Source organism: Echeneis naucrates, chromosome 22 (genome assembly GCF_900963305.1).
Source record: "Echeneis naucrates chromosome 22, fEcheNa1.1, whole genome shotgun sequence".
Taxonomy (NCBI): Eukaryota; Metazoa; Chordata; class Actinopteri; order Carangiformes; family Echeneidae; genus Echeneis; species Echeneis naucrates.
The window spans coordinates 15,774,285-15,789,119 of record NC_042532.1 but is presented as its reverse complement, the minus strand read 5'-3'; the positions used below and the strand labels follow the sequence as shown (position 1 = coordinate 15,789,119).

Below are 14,835 nucleotides of genomic sequence, written 5' to 3'. Positions count from 1 at the left end.
ATATTCATATATCTTTACCAATTTACCAATTTCTTTAAAAAATATACAAAAGAAATTAAACTTTTGCTTTTCATCTTCACCACTTCAGAGTAACTATGCAGCTGCCATGATCACTTACCTTGGACATATGGTCCTTTCTCAGGGTGTTCCCTAACTCTCAGTGAGGCTCTCTTCTTCTGCTCTCCTCCTCTCAGCAAGTCTCTCACTCGTTCATTATAGATTTCCAGGAAGCTGCGAGGAAGGTGGGATAAGACAACAAGCTATTTTGACACAGCTCTGAGGTCTTACAGATAACTAGTACATTGAAGCAAATGGGTGAGAGGCCTGCAACGGTGATTCCCACAATAACAAAGTACCTGATTTCTACTCTGCTTGAATTTTGTCCATCAGGAAAAGTGTCTTCAGATCTAAAGAGACCCTGTAATAAAGGAAGAAATTTCATTCACTTCACCCCACCAGACAAGATACTCAAGCAGCTCACTTGCATGAAGTATAATCAATTGCATTACCTGACAGATGCGAGGAGTCAAACCAATGGAGTCCTGGAAAACAAACAAACAAACAAACAAACAAGAGATTTAATGAGATAAAGTTCAATCACCACCGACATGCAGAATTGCATTTCAATTCAGTGTTCTTCGTTTAAAGTTAGCTTTTTTTGCAGTGCAGCATGACTTGAATTTGCACTTTGTGCCAACTTGTTTGTGCTTGGTGAGAGAAATATAATCTGACCAAATAGCAATACATGACATTCAGAGATGCTGGTTCCCACTCCACCCCTTCTTCTCACCGGTGTCCCCATCATGGTGTACGTCTTTCCAGATCCTGTTTGGCCATAAGCGAACAGACACACATTGTATCCCTCAGAAGCTCCAGACAGCACCAACACACCCAGGTCCTGGAACACCTAAGGGGATTTAACACACACACCTTCAATAATAAATACACAAAGAAAGACAAACTAGGTCTGGGTGCAACTTGTCACTTTGATTTGATTTCCCTTCTTGTGTTTCAAGATACAAACATCTGAATTGTGATGACAATTTGAATATACTGAATGTTGAATAATAATAGGTACCTTGGTTTTTACACTGTATTTTTACACCAAGGTTTCACCATCACAATACTGTGGAACCGGGCAAGTGGTGGGGAATTAATGCTCCTTCCTGCTGAGGTGTTTGGGTAAGGAGCAGGGAGGTCAGCTGATACTCTGGGTAAACGTGTGCATGCGAGACAAAGAAATGAAGGTACAAAAAAAGATTTTTCCTAAAGGTTCTGTAGTGGTATCTGCAATCCAGGGGAGTCCCACTCAAAACAGTTTGTTGAGCTCTCTTGGGTCTGCATCTGATGGCTAGGATCTGGAGATTATTAGCATTCACCACCACATTTTTCCACTCGTCTTTATTTGAACCGAAATGTTATTTGTTTTACATGCGTGCAGTGAAACATGAGTGAGATGAAAAACTCACATAAATTACAATGCTGAGTTGTGGTTGCAGTCATTTCTATCATCTTTATCATAATGTTTCGTAGTAACACATGATTTTGGTAACTGGTACTGACGGTCAAATGAAAAACATCTGACATAAGTGTTGCATGTCAATTTGTTTTTCATTTGCAATGACTTTTATTGAAGTCAAATTAAGTAAATGTTTTAATGTGGTATAAAAATCAACTGTTAAATGTAATACACAGTTTACTGAACCCCTACTGGGGTTTACACTACAGCTAGTAAAAACCAGGATAATTCTTCAAGATATTTAGCTTGCTAGTGTGTGAGCAAGCTGAAAAGAAAGAAATCCTCACAATTAAGAGGCTGAAATTATAGAACGGGTGGCTTTTCTACTGATTAGCAAATAGCCAAGTAGCCAATTATTTAGTCAATATTTTAGGTCATTTCTGCTTTACAAGCAGCATCAACGTCAAACAGTGTCCTCGAACCAATTAAGGTCCACATATTTTCCACAGCTGACAAACAGCCCCTGAGGGTATTAAGCTCCTTGTGTTAAAGCTCTTATTGGATGTTTTTAAATGGCATCACTGAGGCTTAGATTTTGCGGATATTTGTTTTAGATAATTATAAAAGTCAAACACAGTGGATCATGATAACAGCTGACTTGGCTGCACACCCCATGTGCATGGTGAGCAATATGGGTGTTTACCATTTAATATTATGTATCATAACAGTCAGCTCTGCCTACTTTTGTGTGTGTGCAGGTGTTACTGGTTAGCGGTAAAGCAAGTGGATAAAAAAATGTTCCGTCCTTTCTGTTATCTTTCTTTTGGTTGATAAGCAAAAAGAAACTACAACAGAACCAGCTCCTGCGTGACCCTGTCAGCAGGAGAACGGCTAAGTCCAAAGGCAACACATGTCTTTGGGGGGCAGCAACCTGATCTAGACCAGACTGAGACACAGCACATTCCCCCACCACCCCATAACCATAACATAACCTGGGATCAATGATGGGGTCCACTCCCTTGGCCCCCGGGCTCAAGCCGGGACCACAGAGACTGATGGGTTAGCTACAAAGCCAAGCGAGGGAGAAAAGTTTCAGAGGTACCATGATCTCCCACTATCAAAAACAAGAATATTGTCAACATACCTCCCACGTGTGAGAGTGCGTGCAACTGCCAACAACTGTCGGGACAAGTGAGAACCTGAAGCTAAGCCTGTGTACACTCGAAGCTTAAAAAACAGTGGGAATTGGTTTGGGTTGGATGTGGTTGAAAGCTCTTAGTGAAAGGCAGAGGCCTTGTGAAAGCAGTCAGAATGGATTCACTGGTCATCTGGTTGTTCTTAAGACCGCATGAATCTGTTTGTTAACATTCAGCAGCCTTGAGTTTTCTCTGGGAGAAGTAAAATGTTCAACACCGACATGGTGTGGCGAAGCTCACATCTCATTTAACCACCATGACCAAGTCAGCAAGAGAAACCAGCGTCTAAACCAACACCCAATGTTAGGAGAGAGACAGTCAATAATATAATATTAAACACTAATATATGTCAATTTTTTTTGGGCTACAACTAACCAATATTTCTATCATTAAACTTTCTTTTTATTATTATTATTATTAATTGCTTTGCTTGTAAAATGTATAAATCAGACTGCCATCTTCAAATGTCAAATTTATACCAAACCACAGTGCAAAACCAAAAGGTTTTCAGTTGACTATCAAAGAAAATGTCTAAATATTCGTAGATAAGAAGCTGAAACCTGTGAAAATTAAAATTTAAATAAAATAAAAATTAATTGGTTTACACTTCCTGTGGAGCAACAATTTAAATTATCTACTAATCTTCAACACAAGTTCATTTTCTGACTATAGAAGTACAACTATGGTAAAAATGTTAACTTTCCTTTGTTCCTCAATCCTACGGGCACAGACACAGTTAATGAACAGAAAACGTGTGATTGATGTATCACCAAAGTAAATTAACAAGCTAGAATATTAAACATTCTCTGCTTCCAGCCTCTCAAATGTGAGGAATTGTTGCTATTCAGTTTTATACAATTAGAAAATCTATGAAAACCACTAACTTGTTTATGACAGTTTGCAGAGCAAACTAAAAAGAACTATACAGATGAAACAACTGGAAGCTACCAAAACCCAGCAGCCACCTTTCATTTTAAAGTATTTCTCGATAGCCTTGCCAACAGTCTGCAGACAGCAGCCACGTGCTGCTAGTAAAAGTGCTACTATGACATATGCCTGACTCAGTGACTTTATAAATCATCCCTCAAGCACTTACAACAAACTGGATAGAAATATGCATTACACAACATACATTTGTAGCCATTAACTGTGAACATATATAGTAGTGTGTGCAAAGCTTGATGCAAAAATGAAAACACCACCAAAGCAGAATCTACTGATTTTGTTTTATGTCCCTAAATATATTAAGAAAGAGAGCACCTTATGTTACTGTTGCCCAATAAATAGTGTCATGGCTGCAAATGTCAAAGTGTGCGATTTACTGGAGTCCAGACCACCAACTGCTGCCCCCTGCGTCTTGGCTCAATGGAGGCTAAAATGTGGAGACAAAAAGCAGCGCCACCCCTGTCTTGTCCTCATCCCTCTGTGTGAAAACAGACACACACACCCTCCACCCTCAAACAGAGAGAACCAACACAGCTCTTGTTAAAGTTGACCCTCTTAAATTCACTCCATGGGGGCTCGGACAGGGCTGCGGGTCCATCCAGGCTTAGCACAAAGAGCAGGAACTTCACATTAACCATCCCTTCTTTCTTTGAACTTGTCTCTCTTTAACTCTGCACAATACTCCTATTGTTTTCTCTTTCAGGTATTTTGCCTATTTGCCTTATTAAAAGTTTAAAAAACACTGGCCTCTGGACAAAACCACATTGCATAACCTTATTTAAACTTCTTTTGAGAACTGTGTTTGTGTTTGTCTAAACAGCCAACAGTAAAACAACCCTGTTCATGCCATCACTGTCACATCAAATTATGTCAGATAATGGTAATTCGTCTTGTTGTACTCTGGCTGCTTAAATGGACACAATGTCCCAGCCTACTTTCAGAGTTTGCAGCAGCCTGCAGCACTGGGAGGTATTTTTAGGTTAACAAAGCAGGTGAGGCAAGAGAAAGGATTGGAATGGAAATATACCCCAGAAATCAAGAAAGAAAAGAGAAAGGCTGGAGATAAAGTGGGCGGGCAAGAGCCAAAGCAAATGTGGATACTGATTGGCCACCTCAAAACATACACAGGGGACAGACTAAACACTTCGATTAGCAGGAAGGCTGTAGCAAAAGGATGGCTGTTTTGTGTGTGTGTGTGTGTGTGTGTGTGTGTGTGTGTGTGTGTGTGTGTGTGTGTGTGTGTGTGTGTGTGTGCGTGTGTTTGTTTGTGTGTCTGAGCAGCTCAGCAACTGAGAGGAAGCTGCATGCACTGCAAGTACAAAAGCAGTAGAATTTTCTTTCCTCTCTCCAAAACAAATGCAAAAACTGTTTAACAATGAAAGAGGAAAAGCAGAATGTAGTTGCCATTCTTGTGCAGGGAATGCAGGTAAGAGTCATTGGGTTCAGATTCAGGGAGTAGGGAAGGAAGACCAAAACAAGGTTTAGGGTGAGTGGCAAAAGTCTCCAGATCGTGTAGAAAAGGGAGGTCTGATTGAGCTAGGATTCCTGACCTCAATACTTGCCAGTTGAACTACAATCACATATATTTCACTCCATCTCTGCAATATAACATATATAAAATAAAGCAGAAAGCATTGTCCAGAAAGAGGTGTCACCGTAAAATTGCTTCTGTTACACTTTGTAGTACCCCCCCCCCCCCCACTCGATCCCAAGGAGCAGGAATGCATGTTATCACTCATGCACCTCTCAGAGCTCACTCACGCCAAGATTCAAATTTCCAGAAAAGCAACGTCAGGGGCGGTAAAGAGTGCAACATAGACTTAAGACAGCTTCTAAATACATATCAGCGCATGAGATGTATGACAGCTACATTCCCACATAGATAGACTGTGTTGTAAAAATCTACTTTGACAACAAATCTCAAAAGCAAAGTTGAAATGTAGCTCTAACTAAGAAGGACCAGGCGTAAATGAGGTCCCCTGAAAGAACCAACTGGGGTTTCATGCCAGGGATCTGGACCATGATAAAAACTGTGTTCTGTATTTGTTTTGAAACATGGAAAACACTTCTCTGGACCGCGTTATTTAACACATTAAAAATAGTGGAGGGCAGCAGTGAAGTGTTAAGAAATTTTGCAAAATGACGGCAGTCATCCGAGAGAAAAAACACAGTGATAAAGACTGGCTGACAAGAGTGAAAACGTAATGCCTCTGTAATGACTTAAGTCCTGTAATCAAAGGCTGTGTAAAATGCCAGTTGCTCTTCTGGTTTTATGTGGTCTGCGCTACACTAAAAACTGGAGCAGTACTTATGTGTGTATAAGATGTTGTCAAGGGTGATGGCAAAAGACCAGCCAAGCAAATCCACATGTAAAGACTTCATATTCTCATTGCTTTTGCCAGGTTTGACGCAACCAGGAGGAGTGAGATTATTTTTTCCTCTGCTCTCACTAGTAGGGAAGTTCTGAGGACAACGCAAAGACACAATGCTGGATGCAAAGAAATATGTACCAAAAGGAGATGCCACTTTTTGCCAGTTGGTCAAATAAGGATCATAAATTCATATGAAACAATTTCCCTCGCTTATTCCGTCTGTCAAGGAGTGGACAGCTGCAGCAGAGGCGTGGGTGACTTGGTTACCGCCCCAAGCTTTCCAAACGTGTTACACAAACACAACAGCTGGGCCCTGAGAAAAATTAAGTGCCTTTTTGCTGAGGCACTGGTAAAAATAATGCCACTAGAGATCCTTGTCCTGACTTCCTGCAAAGAAACTAAGTTGGAGAATCAGAAGAGAAAAGAGGGAGATGTGTGTGGAGTCGACAACAGTGAGGACACTGACAGGCAGACAGAATCACTTGCAACGAAAATACAGAGAGGAAGCTGTTTGGCCGAGTTCAACAATGCTCCAGTTTGTCACACTTGGACAGAATTTATAGGTCAAATTAGCATGGACGGCCCGAGAGGCTGCGAGAGAGAGAGAGACAAACAGATACACTGGTCTTCATTACTGAAGTCTCGTGATACATGGGAATGAAGATCAGTGGGGAAAATAAAAAAAAAAATAAAAGAGGTGCAGGGGACAAGGAAGTGGAAAACAAATGAGGGCAAGGGGGACTCTGGCAGCCCATCCCCCCCCCCCCCCCCCCCAAACATATACTGAGAAACTGTCACTGGGGCAAAGGAAAGGCTTCAAACAAATAAATAAAACTATATCTGAGGGAGGTTTGGGGGTTTTCTGCTCCTCCCCCAAACCTCGTTAAAGAGACCAGAGCAGAACATTGTTGCGCTAGACGGCATGTTGCACTCTTTATTGCAGGCTGGAAATGACTTCTCCAGCCTTCAGACTGATGGGAGCCTTGTGTGATATTCATGGCCTCCAGTGGTACAGTATAGACTCCTTCAGAAGGAAACAAGCTGCTGCATTATTACGACAGTTTGATGTATGAGCTCGACAGCTATTCTTGATAAATTTTCAGACTCAGTACCTTTAGGACACTCTTGTGTTATCATTTATTTTAGGTTACTGACATACGGGTCTGTCTTCATTGTCAGCTGACAGTAACACATCTGCCAAGGCTTCTTTGGCAGCAGGAAGGATGATGAAGGGGAAAAAAGCCTGTCAATAAATTTTTAGAAATGTTACAATGTTGACAACTTCCAGATCTGCAGCAAAACAGCAGGTGGATTAATATAAATAATGAAAATGATTATCTGTTGCAATGCAGGAAAAATGCCTATTGTAGATATGGAATGGAAATTTTTTTAGATGGCTTTTCTTGGGTCTGATTTGGGCTCATCTGTAATCTGAAGCAAAACCTGAGCGTGTCATTTAACAGTGACATGCTCAGATTTCACTACTTAAGTGAAGAGGAGAAACCTGCACCATTCATCTCTCCAACCACTTTGTGTCTTTCTTGTAAAAACTCCTGTCATCCCCTTGCGTCACGGATAGAAATTTCGCCTTATATTGAAACATAAAATCACAGGTGTGCTTCCTCTGTACATATGGTCTAGGTCTCATGTTTCTTAGTTGACCATATGTGGCGTCCTATTTGTAGTTAACTTGAAGCAGGCTGTACAGGACTTTCGGCTCTGGGTCCAGCCATGTGTTGAGGAGGCGTAAAAGCTCACATGGAGGAGTCTTCGTATACACAGAGAAACTATTCTTCCTTTGGTCTCTGGCACCACTGACACACAGACCTAGAAACACTGCAAACAATTGAATCACGCAGTGCTTCGACAGAGGCACAGAGAGGCGGGGGAAGAAGACGAGGAGGAGGAGGAGGAGGAGGAGGAGGAGAAGGAGAGGGGAAAAATCCCAGCAAGGCAACTCCATTTGGCAATAAAAACAGCATTGTGCTCTGAGTTGAATCCTCAGCAGTGACATCTTTGCACTGAAATTTAACTGTAAAAAAACTTACTTAGTGAGGCAGATGCGAGTTTGGCATGCATGAGTTGGGGGCTGCAGAGGCACAGGACAGACTCTCTTTGCATTTGCTATCAGTCTAGCCTAAGTCTAATTCTCTGTTTTTTACTCCTTTTCCCTACTTTCCTCTCCCTTGGTTCTTACTGTCAGAGGCAATAAAGAAGCTGAAGTTTGCTTTATTAAAAAGTGGGAGAAGCTATTTATTGGTTCAATATCTATATCCAAAACAAGGGCAGCATTGAGACAAATGGTCCCAGTTCACTTATGCATTAACTCAACAGCTGTTCCCCATTATGGATTATGGTTCTCTCCCAAATTCCTACTTCTCCTCACCTGGTAGAGACTTTTTCTTCAACTCTACTCAAGAGACCTTTTTTTTTTTACTCAGAGATATAGCTTAAAAATTGACCATGCCATCCTGCAAAAAAAAAAAAAAAACAAACATTTTTTTTCCTCTTGTGGGGAGCCCTCAACAAGAAAAATAAAACCTCATCTGCTCCCCAACAGTGTTATTTCTGAATTCCCTCTGTGTTGCACAAGGGAAAGGAACCCCACATGTATCTGGTATAAACTGACAGTGATGCATGGACAGAAGACAGTGCAGAGTGGTACTGGAGAGGGTGGTAGAGGGGTTGGGAAGCCATTCTCTAAGGGGTGCTGGGTGTGGTTAGAAACTCCTGCACTGGATTGGTTGGATAGATAAGATCCAGTTTCCCCTGGTCTCAGTCTCATGGGGACTAGAGAGTAAAATGAATTCAGAGCAAGTTCCTCTTCCTGTTATGAAAAACATGTTAAGATGTATTTTTAAAGTTGAAACCTTGGGAAACTCCAGTGCTGGCACAAGCTGCATCAACTCATTAGGCCAGAAAATATGGTTAGAGATTTAATAAGAGCAACTACTTAAATAAAAAATAATGGTAATTCTGAGTCAAATGAGGCAGCGCAACAGGAAAATTGTTGGAGAGGTTTAGTTGTGGATAAAAACTTTGCACACTCAACCTACCGCTTAGGCTCTTCACTGTACTACCGTAAAAAGCTATTTGTCTGCTGAAGCAGTTAAAGTAACTGTTAAATAACCAATCCGCCTGACACTGTGCTCCATTAATCTGCCTGTAACAGTAACAAAGTCTCTTCTACTTTTTTCAGACTCTTTAAGTTTCTTCAGAGCCAACGAAGAAATAACTGCCCTGTGCTTAATTCAAATATTTTCAGCTGTGATGTGATCAGTAAATGTCTGGCGTCAACATCCAGCAGTTTCGTTGTTAAAAAGACAATTCTTTGGTTTCTCGTGCAGGAAAAGAGGTCAGATTTAATACTCAGCAGCTCTGTCCACGGGTGTCCTTTCGCCCACCCCAGGTCAACAGAGGAATGTCTTGTGGCAACCAGGCCACTGTGACTAGACCCGACCCAATTCTGCTGAGGAAAGAGGCGGCCATTGCCGGGGGGGGAGGATCTGTGCAGAGAGAGGAAGCAGTGCAGTGTTGTCTGCTGCTCAGTGCAGTGTGGAAGCTGTCATTACAGCCCCATCTTTCTTAAAAAACATAGATCTGCAGCTTAGACAAGAAAAGTGACAAACGGGAGGAGTTTACCCAATTGACACAGGAAGAAAAAGTGGACCAATTCCATCTAATGTGCTGAAGAACGAATATACCATAGAAATACAAATTGATAACAACGCCGTCTATATAAAGACAGAATAGGTTTTGGAGAGATTTCCTGTAGTGGAAGCAGCAGGCAGGCACTTCCTCTTGATTCTGAGCCTTTCTCAGGTTCCAGCAACACTCTCCAATCAAAACAACACAAAGATATTTTATCACCCAATCACAGCCATGACATGAAAAGTGAACTGACTGTAATTATGCTGTATCTGAGGGAGAGAGACTTCTGGGTAACAGACAGAGCTGATATGAAATCCCAGAGTGGCCATCTGTGTAAAAACATACAACACAACAAACGTCCCTCTTGTTCCTCTAACTCTTCTTGGTACAGAGATAACGTTTGGCCTGTGTCAATTTGTGGACAGCAGATCTGTGCAGAGAGAGGAAGCAGTGCAGTGTTGTCTGCTGCTCAGTGCAGTGTGGAAGCTGTCATTACAGCCCCATCTTTCTTAAAAAACATAGATCTGCAGCTTAGACAAGAAAAGTGACAAACGGGAGGAGTTTACCCAACTGACACAGGAAGAAAAAGTGGACCAATTCCATCTAATGTGCTGAAGAACGAATATACCATAGAAATACAAATTGATAACAACGCCGTCTATATAAAGACAGAATAGGTTTTGGAGAGATTTCCTGTAGTGGAAGCAGCAGGCAGGCACTTCCTCTTGATTCTGAGCCTTTCTCAGGTTCCAGCAACACCCTCCAATCAAAACAACACAAAGATATTTAATCACCCAATCATAGCCATGACATGAAAAGTGAACTGACTGTAATTATGCTGTATCTGAGGGAGAGAGACTTCTGGGTAACAGACAGAGCTGATATGAAATCCCAGAGTGGCCATCTGTGTAAAAACATACAACACAACAACGTCCCTCTTGTTCCTCCAACTCTTCTTGGTACAGAGATAACGTTTGGCCTGTGTCAATTTGTGGACAGCATGCACATGGTCCCCACCCACAACTGGGCATATAACATGGCACAAAAGGGAAAAAATCTTAAGGCACTTCTGGCCAAATGATTACATGCCAAACCAGATCCTCCTACAACAGTTAGAGTAAAAACTATTGACTCAATTCACTTCATGTAATAATGACTGTATATGTACGCTACCAGTCAAAAATTTGGATACGCTTTCCTATTCATTTGAATGAGAAACCTTTGACTGGTAGTGTATAAGTGAGAAGATTGTATACACAGTAGCCGCAAGCTTGATTCGTGCACACAACATGAATGAAAATTAATGTTAAAGCTTGAGCTTTGGATGTAAACTCATATGTTGTAGCATACTGTGAAAGGATGTATAAGTTGTTATTTGGACTACCACACACCCCGTAGCACGCAAACAGGAAAATTACAGGAACATTTGTAATAGCAGTAGCAGTTCACTGAGCAAGGATTAAGAGGAAAAAGAATTAATTACAACACCATTTTTTCATTTTTAGCATAAGGTCAACGAGCAGTCACTGTTGTTAATATAAACAGTTAAGGAGTTAAGTCATTACCTCCTCCTGCGAGGCATAGTGAGGTTCTGCTGGATCCACCGACCAATAGCAGTAGTCAAAACAAAACTCCAGAAGCTTCTCTCTGGAATCTACAGCACCGTCTGCTCGTCCGTCCAGCTTCAGGGAGGAAAAAAATAAATAAATTACTTTTTGACCTATTTATTTGATCTGAATTTAACTGAGTCACTCAGAAGCAATGTGAACAGAATAGAAAAAATAATCCAATCCTAGTTTTACATTAGTTTACTTTTACTTCATAAAGTGCTTCATCTTATTCACACACTGCCTACATAGGGAAATGTATCTATGCTGTTAATAACATAAGAGGTGGTGTTTTTAAAATGCCAGGCATTAAATATTTTGTTTTTAAAGGACTCCTAGGATGTGAAATTCGCAAGCAAGCTATTTCGTTTCATTAACATTGCATTCATTCCTCCTCCTAGTCCTTTGTTCGCCTCAGTGCATTAACTCTAAACACCTTTGTGCTTACTGTGAGTGAATCCTGAACTGAGGGAAAACAGCACAGCAGGATTTGAACTTTCACTTGAACAGTGCGGCGTCTCAGTTTTTCTTCTAAATCACTGCAGTCAACACGGAGAATCATCTCAGGTCAGACCTGCTCAGTGTATTTCAGATCTTTTTTGAGATCAAGGGTTGTAAATCTCTTCAGTCGCTCCAAACTATTTGTATTTTTGCTGCTCTGAATCTCAGTATCTTGAGGTAAATGTCAGGTGAGTAAGTGACACCAATGGCTTATCTATAAAGGACATCTACTGCTATGACTGGTGGCTGACCTTCATAATATACTGATGTTGGTGTTTTAAGCAAGTTAACAGGTTGTCTTTAGGCTACTAGTCTTTGTTATCATCTATCATGATCATTTATGTTAAGATTTTCTATATTTACTTAACTGTATTAGCCAAGTTATGTCAGCTGATTTTCAACCCTTTCTTTTTTTTTAGAAATTCAATGAAAACTTGCAAAAAATTACCCTTAAATAAGAGCTGAAACAATTATTTGATCAGTCTGACATCTTTATCTTTGGTCTGGAGCACTGACTATTAATCCATGGGTACCAATTTGTACACAGCAATTTCCTCGCCTGAGAGAGTGATTGTTTAACCCCTGAGCACTTTTATGAAATTCAACAATGGCCTTGAAGAGTGAGGGATCAGCCAAAAGCAACAGCAGTGACGAAGCATAGGGAAATCTCCTGGCTAACAGAGGTTCCACCACTGACAAACAAAGTCAGGGAGAATTAACTTGATTATACATAAAAGACAACCGTTCTTTTCCAAGTTTTCAATTTAGTTTGGTCGGCTTATATGCATTTACAGCTCGCATCACTTGCTCTTTTAGAGATTTCTGTTTATTGCCCTGTAAAATTCAAGCTTTTTCTGTCTCAAATCCTCCAAAATTGTCCTACTTTCCATAAATAATTGTCCCCACGAGACACCCAACATCCTTGAGAGTCTTAATTCTTTTCCATGGCAGAGAGGAGCCATATGTGGTGCGTCTCCGTCACATCATTTGTAACAGATTCTCTCCTCCCCCGCCATCTTCCCTCTATCAGTCTGCATGTAAATCCTAACCAAAAAGGTTTGTGAGTGCCAATCTGAAAAACAATGCAAGTCATATACATGTGGGAAGGTTTAAGTCTAATGTGACTGGTGAGATAATTTCTTTTACTGTTTTCTTTGCATCACTTGTATGATCTTAAATGGGGCTCCTGCAAGCTGTGCCACTTAAAAGCTCGATCAGCTAAATAACAGCTAATGAAAACATATGCCTGAATGAAAAACAGTGTGTAGCATGTTCCACAGTGGAACTGTGGAGACAGCACCAGACTGTCTCCTGGCGATGGAGCTCCACCAATCAAACAAGTCTACCAGGCCATCTGACACAGCAGGTTGGTAACTTGGTCAAAGTATCAGCTTACAAGACTTTAAAGCTCATGTAATTATTTCCAAATGTGAAAAAAAAAACCTCCCTTAAAACACTCATTTCTAATATTTCAGTCAACACGTAGCAGAAAACTCCTCTTTCTGTGAGTGGGTCAAGACTGCATATGTTTGCAGGAATGATCTCTGAATCTGTGTGTGTCAGAGTGTATGTGTGACGACCTCAACACATATAATAAACAATTATGACATGAAGCAGGAAAAGGCTGCCCCAAAACTGTAAACATCCTGTTACTGTGATAGACACCCTCTGAACACCCATTTACCCATTCAGAGAGCAGCACCAAAAGACTCCCAAACACAATCAGTATTAGGGGTTTCGTGTTTTTGTATGGAGAAATACTCACCTTCACATTTTGGATCCTCACAACCTTATCTTCCACCTGAACTGCAAGTTTTCCACCATCTGCGGCTTCCCTGTGGGATTCAATGGGATTAGCGTCAACTTCTGTCAATTGAGGAAAACATTAACTCAAGTTTCCAACCGAGGAAATCAGATCTATGGTGCCATATCAGTGTTGATGAGCGTTTCTTATTCTAAATGCAAACCTAACAGAGATTCAACAGTGGTTTCCCTTCGGATTCAGACACTCCATTATCACCATACAGTCTTTTTTAAATTGGTTTTAAATCCTCTTGTGGTGTTCTTGATGTAATTGAGAGGGCGTCCAGATAAATCTAGGCTAACTCGACTTGAAGAGAGCCCATCACATGACAGTTACAACAATGAATCTTTGTGTGCGTGTGTACGTGATGCATGAAATTGCTACTCAAGAGTTGTGCGTCCCACTGACCAGTTTCTGATTCAAGTGAAAACAGGCCATCACTTTCTGCCGAGACTTTCCCCCGGTGAGGTGGCCTAGGCTGTTTTCACTTTTGAGAATACACAAGTTATGTGTGTATAACTGGGACCAGCATGAGTGCTCGTGTGTGTATGAGAGGGAAACAAGGTCAGCTCATCTGTGTGTGCTTGAGCAGCTGGACCAAGCACATCTGATGCAACACATGCAGAGCTAAAGGCAATCACAACAAGGGGCTAGTAGAATTTCAGTCTCCAGTAGTGATGGTAATGACACTCCTTCTCTGTGGTGGCTTAGAGCCAGACGGGGAGGCTGTTGTAATCGTTGCCTTCCCCTGAGCTTCACCACGTGGGATTCATTTTGCCGACCCCACTGCTAGTGACCCAACCCAAAACCATGGCTCATGGCCTGGGTGGTAAATCTTCAACTTGAGAAAAAAACATGTTTGATAGAAACTTAGGATGAAGAAACACACACAACTGGGCTAACATGTTTCTTGCACATGTGAGAGGCTGACTCCATACTGCTGAAGGCGGGGGCTAATGAATTCTCTTAGTCAACTTAAACAAAGAGCAACACACTTCTGTGCCCATCAAAAAGAGGAATGTAGCTTACCAGGCTACAGGCTTTAATGTTATCTCTGTCACACAGCACGCCCTCATTCAAATATACAAGTAAGGAAATACATCTTTGAGTTAACAAAAAGTAATGAAAGGGGGCACTATGGGTGTCAGTGCCAGAAATCAGGAAGGACAGATTTGCATGACAGTGAACATTGTATATAAGAAATTCTTTTGTTATGCAAAGAACCAGGAAGACTGGTTGAAAGAATCATTGTCTAGCCCCTCATAGCTTGAATAATGCTTTGTTATAGTACTGTAGTGGC

At 41.2% G+C, this 14,835-nt stretch overlaps 1 protein-coding gene across 1 annotated transcript in view; it reads right to left on the bottom strand.

Moving 5' to 3' along the window:
* Positions 1-14,835, bottom strand: part of LOC115036211 (stAR-related lipid transfer protein 9-like) — a 28,193-nt gene that overhangs the window by 11,874 nt on the left and 1,484 nt on the right. The window contains exons 2-7 of the mRNA XM_029494341.1: positions 13,497-13,566; positions 11,189-11,305; positions 791-907; positions 510-542; positions 357-418; positions 119-231 (exon numbers count right to left, since the gene is read on the bottom strand). Of these exons, the coding sequence (XP_029350201.1) occupies positions 119-231; positions 357-418; positions 510-542; positions 791-907; positions 11,189-11,305; positions 13,497-13,566 (512 nt within the window). The remainder of the gene's footprint in view (positions 1-118; positions 232-356; positions 419-509; positions 543-790; positions 908-11,188; positions 11,306-13,496; positions 13,567-14,835) is intronic.